Below are 8,670 nucleotides of genomic sequence, written 5' to 3' on the forward strand. Positions count from 1 at the left end.
TGAAGCAGGGCCAAAAAAAATGAGCAATTTTATTAGCTTCCTTCGATTCGGGTTTTTCTTTCGGGACCGAGCTACGGTGACCTGACCTGATAGAATCTATTATGAAAGCAAAAAATGTCAGGAAAGCATTGCCAGAAGCTTTTAATTGTCTCAACGTGCACATCAGCAAAATATAGGATTGCTAAAATATGCTGTCGTACAGCACTAATTGTCCATATAAGGACAGTGTGGCGCTTAAAACAGCACGTTTTGTTTGTTACAGTGACCCCAGACCCAGACAGCCGTGCTGATGCCGAGTGCACACGGGCACACGAGGGAGAGGTGGAGAGCAGGAACGCAGATTGGGGCTGACCGCTCGGCTGCACTTTAATGTACCCTCTACTTCATCAGTCCTGATTAGCCACCATAAAAATCCAGATTGAACATTACATTTTTACTGCTGATTGTCTTCCAAACACTCTCAGGTGTTGGCGTGTTAAATGCCAGGGTGTGCATCTGTCCTCGCATCCCTTCAGCTTGCTGCAGTGAGACGTCTGACTTGAAAAAGGGGGACCCTCTTCAGAAACAAAAGCAATGCAGAACAAATTTCAGGCTTTTAGGCTTACCGCGTCTTGTGCCAAAACCTCAATAACAAGCCCCCGTTCAGCCCCTGTTTCCCTGGCTCTTGCCCCAGACTTACACAAAGAAACACCAGCTTTATGGACTTAGAGCATTAAAGCATAAAAAACAGCGGACGGAGAACAGGTTCGGAACACATGGCGCCAAACGTGGGGCACGATCGCGTCAGATCGCACAGGCTATACGCTTTAACGCTCAAATTCTTAGGTACACGGCCGTGTTTTCAAAAGGGCACATGAAAGGGCTTAGCGAGAGAGAGATGAGCAACAGCGGCGAGGAGACCGGCGCTCCAGTAAAAACGCTTTTCTGATGAGCTGCAACAATGCACTCACTCCCACGACATCAGCTCTCTGTTGGGAGTCTCCTCCTAATTTCCTCCATCCATAATAAAAAGAGCTACATTAAACAGTGCCATTAGTGCCAGCAATTTGTTTTATTCTCCACAGAAAGAGAAATGTTATCTGTGGCGGACAAACTTAACCCAATTAAAGCTCATTGTGTATGGGGGCCTTGCTGGGTCTTCAGCTGATGCCTAGGAACGAGGGCAGAGGAAGCCAACTTTGGGGAGGGAGAGGGGGAAAAAGAGAACGGCTGGAACACGTCTGGAGAATTAGGGAAAGTAGGAGAGAGACAAATGTGCTTTCAGGAAAAAAGACGGGAAGAGAAATTATGTTTTCGTACGGTTTCCCCCCACATCAATTCCCTCCCAAGATGGTTTGATAGAGGAATACTGTGCAAAATATACACTCAAAACAAAAACGCACAGCTAATTTGGCTCTTAAATAAATAGCCGAAGGAATAAAGTGAATGTAAAACCTTTCCATCAAATTAAAAAGGGGAGGAACTGCGTACAAAGCCACACGTTCTGAGATCGCTCGCTCATACCCTCACATTTTTGCTGTTAATTGTTGTGATAACACCTCTCGATTACAGGGGTTTAATTATCAACATGTTTGGCTGTTAGACTGTGTACCTGGCACAGATCCTGGTGAAGGGCTCAAGGTTTCTAATGAAGATCTCACTCACAGCAGCATACAGGAGCTCAGTGTGGTGCTGTCCTAACAAAGAAGCACATCGCGTTTAGAGACGACCTGGGTATCTGTGAATTCTAACACAATAATGCCAAGAATATTCATAGTGATACAATTTGATTGATATCCAATTGTGCGGGAATGGCAAGTGTGTGTCTCTGTGGGGGGAAAAAAGTGATTCTGTGTGATTGCGGAATTGTAACAGTAACTGAATCGCATATCGTGGGACACAAATGAGGCATGTCTTCACTTCCATAACGGCGAAAGCTGGTTTCACTCCGTTTGACTGGTAATCCTTCCGTCTCCTATTGCATTTATCAGCTTTAGTGGAGCTGTTTTTTGCTCACTTACCCAAAAAAGGCCCAATCAACACCTCCCAGCTGGTGAAATGAAGCAGAACCGGCCTCCATTAGTTTGAGACTTGATGGATACTTCACAGCTGCGGTCGAGTGTCTGTGATCAGAGAGTGGAGAGACAAACAGCTGTAAAACATGCCCTACTAAAGACATACACACATTTGCTGACAGTGTGTGCCATTAGGATTAACATGCAGTGTATATACTGTATACACACATGACTGTGCAGATTCATCCACAACTACTTTTGTTCTCACGCAAGGCCTAAGAAACATTTATGTGAAATCTTAGCAAGTATTTGAAGGAGACTTCTGAGGACAAGAATCAGTCCACATATTTTGTGAGAGTTGCTTTGAAAAGTGACGATAAAACTTGTGATATTAAAATATACCATATAAAATAAGGGCATTCATTCTCTTGAAATAAAAAAATCTCATTTGAGTAGCAATTACTGTTTTACCATGATTTATGTCTTTAAAATATCTAGTCTTGTTTCTATATTTGGTTTGTAATTTACGTTTATCAATATTTGTCCTCAAACATTATGTCGTCTGAATGCAATATTGTCTCGCCCAATTTGGAGGATGTGAGCAAACGAACACTTCACAAATACAGATTCCTATTATTATGAAATTGCACAAGGAACAGTAGCTACATTCTGCAAGCCTTCGATTTATCTCCCAATGGTTTATTTTGCATGAGAAAATTATATTTACTGTTATTGAGGGAAAATGCATTCACGCTAGCAATGTGTTCCAGAGAACGAAAACAATTTGTAGGGTTCATTCTGTGTTTAAATCGTATTAAATGCTGCATTTCAGTGTTTCTCTTTTCAAATTAAATATTCAAATAAAATATAACCAAATCTCAATTGAGAAGAAAATGTATGTAATAGAAAAAGCAGTGGATGTTTTGAGGTTTGAGAAACACAACGACCATAAATGAAACATTGAACTGCTACGTTCAGCGTATGTTCCGTAGGTCTACAGCGCTATCTAGTGGTTAAAATGAGCTTACACTCAAATAGCGTCGTGTTTCGTGGATTGTTACTGCTTTATTTTTGTCTCTGTGGTGATTATACAGTCATACATATTGCAAAAACAAAAAAATTTTAAGCATTTATATTTAATTGTAATATTATCAAGAATCTCCCCTTATTTAAAAGACCAGTTCACCTAGAAATGTAAATTGTCATAATTTACTTATGTTTCAAGACTGTCTGTCTTGCTTTCTTAGGCGAAACACAAGGAAAAGTTATATAAATGTATAAAAATATATTTTTCCATTTAGTAAAGTAAATGGTAACAGACTTTCTGGCTAACATTTAAGTTCCATTTCTGGAATTTACCTTTTCTTTTAGAAACTAGAGATTTGAAAGAGCAAAGAAGAATGTACAAAAATAAGATGACCTGCTATAACAACGGTGCTCAGCAGTGCACTGTTTCTAAAAGACGTTCTAATATATTTCCAGAAAAATAATGTTTTTTTTTCTGTCCATTTATGTTGACTATGGAAGCCGATTTCCGCTACATTTAATAAATAAATAAATCATGCTTTGGTAAATTACAATAATGTCGTAATTATCAGACAGAATGTCGACATTATAAGAAGTCAGTTGTGACATAAATAGTCGAGATTCCATGTCAATTTCTTTTTCTTTTTTAATCTCATAATTATGATTTACCAAAGGATGACTATTTTCTAATGTGGCAGAAATTAACTTCCATAGTTTACCTACATTTCTGGCCCTGTGTAGGTTTATAAAGTGGCCCTATATAGCCTACTTATTTGTTTTCCAAAACAAAATTGTTCCATTGTCATGTTATGATGTCTCATGTACCCAGTAGTGGAAATGGCCAAAATTCACTGAGGAGGACTCTAGCTTGGAAGGGGTAGGGGGTGGAGGGTGGCTAATAATGTAAGCATTATTAATGAGCTCTTGTGTTTAATAAAAAGGGAGAATGATTTACAAATAGGCTACCATTTAAAAAATTTAGGAGCACCTTCTCATCAATGACAAAAATGTACCTTCATATTGGCGATAGCTATTTGACTCAAAGTGATTTGTAGATCTATATAGAAATATCAAATTAGTTTAAGAACTGAAATGATACTTTAAAATGAAAATAAAAGGGCCAGTAGGTGGCGGCAAGTCTTTGTCACTGACTCCTTCATTCAGTCGATTCCTTCAAACGGCTGATTCATTCAGGAACGACGCAAGTGACAGTCCTTGTGAAAATGCAGATTCATTCATAAACGAAGCACCGCTGTGTTTGAATGGAGATGCGCAGTGGCTCAGCTGTGACTTTGTTTGGAACTATTTTAGTTGAGGAAATAGAGCAAAATCATTCAATAGTAGCCTAGGCTATTCCTAAAATGTAAGTCACAAATATGAATTTCTTTATTGAACTGCTGTGTAAAATCAACACCACATTTGCAAACTGTCTTTATAACCATTAAAAGCTCACTAATCTCAGTTCATGCCAGGTCTTTTCGGCTAGACATTATTTTTAGACGGAGTTTACATAAAAACCTGGATCATTTCAGGTACGTTATACACAGCTTTATCCATATCAAATATTCTCATCTGTTAAAGATGTTCAGATTTTCGTCAAAAATCACGGTTCATCCTAGATAATTTACCTGAGGCAACTGCTTTCACGATCTGTCCTGTGAGGAGAACGCGCACCGACAGAGAAGCATTTCCATTAACTGCCACCTGCAGGTATTATGGCCAATCACAAAAGCAGACATTGCGCAGCTAACCTTACACAAAAATATCCCGCTACGTTTTACTACATTTATGAGCGGAACTCGGGTCGCTTTCGTAGGCTATTGAATGAATAAAATATAGAAATCTACTTTTTTTTATCTAACCGGCTAGAAGTGGAACGAAATTCACTCCACCATTTCCAGCCCGGCATGTAGCCTACAGTCATGGCCAAACGTTTTGGCAGTGACAAATTGTGTTTTGCAAAGTTTGCTGCTTCAGTATTTGTAGATTTTTTTACCACGTTTCTATAGGCTATACTGAAAAACAATGATAAGCAAATCATAAGTTTTAAAGGCTTTTATTGGCAAACAAAATATGAGTCAATATTTACAGTGTTAACCCTTGTTCTTCATAACCTCTGCAATTCGCCCTGGCATGTTGGATATTAGCTTCTAAGCCAAATCCTGACTGATGGCGATCCATTCATGCCTTATTAGTTGTCGGAGTTGATCACAATTTGTGGGCTTCCGCTTGTCCACTCGCCTTTCGAGGACTGACCACAGGTTATCTATGGGATTGAAAACGGGGAGTTGCCTGGCCGTAGTTTCAAAATTTCAATGTAATGATCTTCGAGCGACTTCATCACTCTTGCTTTGTGACATGGTGCTCCATCATGCTGGAAAATGCACGGATCATCACCAAATTGCTCATGGATCGTTGGCAGAAGTCGCTTAGGACGTTTTGATACCATTCTTTATTCCTGGCAGTGTTTTTGGGCAGAATTATGAGAGCACACTTGGTTGAAAAGCAACCCCACATGGATGGTCTCAGGATGCTTCACTGTTGGCACAACACAGGACTCATGGTAGCGTTTACCTTTTCTTCTCTAAACAATCAATTTTCCAGATGTCCTAAAACAGTCGGAAGGGAGCTTCATCAGAGAAAATAACTTTGCACCAGTCTTCTCCAATCCTTGCACTTCCTGCAGAATTTCAGTCTGTCCTTGATTAGTCAATTATTGTTAGCTGGTCATTTTGTGCCAGGATCAAAAAACAGTGTTTTGTTTTGTTTTTGTGAAAAGTTCATTTTTTTGGCCAATGAAGCTTTCAGCAATTATTTAAAATGCATCTGATCACTCTACACAATAATCTAGAAACAATGTAAATGAACACCACAACAGCTTAAGCAGCAAACTTTGCAAAACACAAAATGTATGTAACAGCCCAAACTTTTGGCCATGACTGTACCATAAAACTTATGTTTGGGATCAAGGGGAGTCTCTCATTTGCATCTACCAGTTGTTGAAAGGAATTCATATAAGCAGTTAGTTGCATGTCCCCTTAGTTAAACCACCCATTCGAAGACAAACATATGCATTGTGATGATTCAACCTCACCATCATAACACTGAGTAAATTATCAGGTTGTTTTAATGCTGTACTTAAGTCACACCTGTTTCTGTGTCTGGTTTGTAATATCAAAGGAATAATTCACTCAATACCTATTACTTATTTACTCTCACTTACTTTCTTCCGTGGACCGAAAAGGTTAATTTTTTTAATTATATCTTGGCTATTCAAGTTCTGCAATAAAAAATAAAAAAAGTATCAAATGTATGTATGCCATGCGGGGGTACTAGCCAACCTCGTCATCTAGGTAACCTCATCCCTAATGTCAAGTATGGTGGTGGCAGCATCTTGCTCTGGTGTTTCTTTTCCAGCAAAGAGAAAGAAAAAAGCTTGTTGCCATCAAGGGTAACACAGATGGAGCCAAAATCCAGGAGGGGTGCCAGTATCAGCCAGCCAAAGACTGTTCAGAGCAGCGACCCCTTTGGTCCAGTACAACAATGTTCCAAAGATTAAATGACTTCAATCCAATCAAAAATTTGTGGCATGACCTGAAATTTTAGTCAGATGGCACAATCCAATTTTAGAGTAAATTTGCATTAAGAAACATGGAATTGTACACAGAATTTTTTTTGTCCAGTCAAAATGTAAAAAAAAAAAAAAAAACATTGATGGGTGGTCTACCTGGAAAAGTTCTAAATTATTGAGGGCAATTTATGTATGCATTCAGAGTAACAGGGAGAACTGTTTTGAAGTTTACGGGCCAGATTCACACTTTAGAAATTTTAAATTCTAAAAAAAATATTATTCCTAAATGTTTTAAATAAAAACAAAAAACGTTTATATTCCTAAAAAGACATCTTATGATTTGTTCTTATCTCTTTTTTTTAAAGAGCTAGATTTAAAAAAAATGTTTTTTTGATAACTTTATTAATTTTTTTCAACAAAATTAAATGAATTGCATTTCAGAATAATATGCACTTTTTATAATTATAAATTCTGAATAGTCTCATATTATTGCCTCACACCAAAAATTGTATTTGAAATATTTTCAATCACTGTACGGGGAATAGTGATATTTAAAGACATCTCTTACACATTTATGTCACTGAAATTTTTCATATTTATTCTAAAAATTAGCTTACACCTGTGGAAATAAAGAGAACAACACTGTGGTTTTTTCCATACCAGTACATCTTTAAACATCTCGTGGGATCCTGAAAGAAAACACAGAAGGCAAATTCCTTAACATAAAACTGCCTATGTTCAAAATGTAACAACTGTCCCACGTGGCAATATTGGCCTATGATTTAATCAGGTGTCCTGAGAGAATCAAGGGAGCAGGCGTCGTGGCGGCCGTGGACCTGAACATGGACAAAAAAAAAACAAAAAAAAATTAGTGACAGATCTTTCCATACCAAAAGTGCTCTAAACAGCCATTATAACAAGAACTTCATGAGAAGATGCTGACCTGTTGGGGCGCCCATATGAAGGCTCCTGAGTGAAGGTGGTGGTGCTCTAGGACCCCGGGGTCCATTCTGCGGTGGGGGTCCACAAATCAATGGTGGTCCTCGCGATGAATGAGACCCCGGATGCTGCAATAGTCCTCTAGAGGACGGGAAACCAAGAGGCGTATCAAGAAGAGGGGCACGGGTGGACGTTGGCCCATGTGTAGGTGCTGGGCCAAGCAGAGGGTGTGGCTTGTCAAGACTATGAGGGGCTGCTGGCCCTCTAGATGGGGGACTAAATGAAGAACCGTGTGAGACTAAAGAGGCCCGAGAGGGTAAAAGACTATGGGGGCCGGTTGATCTATGGGAAGGTGGCTTTAGATTTTGCACTGAAAGCAAAGGAGGTGGTTTCGTCTTAGGATACGAGCCTGGAAACACAGGGAATACTGCATATAGTCAGCATCATAAATATATATATATATATATATTTTTTTTTTTACATTTATTTCATGCTATACCCCAAAAACAAACCTTGCAATCCCATGTGATGGCCTAGGGGTGTACCTCCTGACCCTGAGGGTGGGTTTGCCTGCTCTCTTGGTGGTGGTCCAGATCCAGCAGGCAGAAGTGGTGGGGGCTTTCCTAACCCTGGAGGCAGGCTGTTTATTACAGGAGCAACATCACTGCCCACCTCTGCGGAAGATACTGGAAGGAACAGAGTGGTAGTAAAGAGATGATTTTTTAAAATTATTTTATTTTATTTAGTCATTTATCAGAGGCTTTTATCCAAAGCGACTTACAAATGAGGACAACAGAAGCAATCAATTGTTGTATTAAAACAACTAAAAACAGATCCAAAACTTTATAAATACTACCTATACACATTTTAAAAATAAAGAGATTAAATAAAAGTGACAAATGCATACAACAAAATTTCAGAAGTTAACATTTAAATGAAAAACAAAAAATAAAGCTAAAAACAATTCAAAATATTAAATAACAAAAGGTATAAGTGTATAATAATGATTCTAACATAATACTAAGCCAAACACCAAAAAAACAACTACATATGTGTGTATGTACAACCACACACACACACATACATACACATTCAAAATTCAATATATTATTTCATTTCCATTTAGTTTGTTGAAGTATT

The 8,670-nt window shown here is 38.5% G+C and overlaps 1 protein-coding gene across 4 annotated transcripts in view; it reads right to left on the minus strand.

The window, feature by feature from the left end:
* Positions 1-7,087: 7,087 nt before the first annotated feature.
* LOC107740307 (nuclear receptor coactivator 5-like) overlaps positions 7,088-8,670 on the minus strand; it is a 12,206-nt gene continuing 10,623 nt past the window's right edge. For 3 of the 4 annotated variants that reach the window (XM_016552692.1, XM_016552691.1, XM_016552688.1), the window contains 3 exons: positions 8,043-8,216; positions 7,535-7,939; positions 7,088-7,427 (listed from right to left, as the gene is read on the minus strand). In XM_016552692.1, coding sequence (XP_016408178.1) covers positions 7,396-7,427; positions 7,535-7,939; positions 8,043-8,216 — 611 coding nt within the window. In that variant the 3' untranslated portion in view covers positions 7,088-7,395. The remainder of the gene's footprint in view (positions 7,428-7,534; positions 7,940-8,042; positions 8,217-8,670) is intronic. The other variant, XM_016552689.1, reaches the window with a different exon arrangement.

This window comes from Sinocyclocheilus rhinocerous, unplaced genomic scaffold (genome assembly GCF_001515625.1).
Source record: "Sinocyclocheilus rhinocerous isolate Xijiao unplaced genomic scaffold, SAMN03320098_v1.1 scaffold1426, whole genome shotgun sequence".
NCBI classification, from domain to species: domain Eukaryota; kingdom Metazoa; phylum Chordata; class Actinopteri; order Cypriniformes; family Cyprinidae; genus Sinocyclocheilus; species Sinocyclocheilus rhinocerous.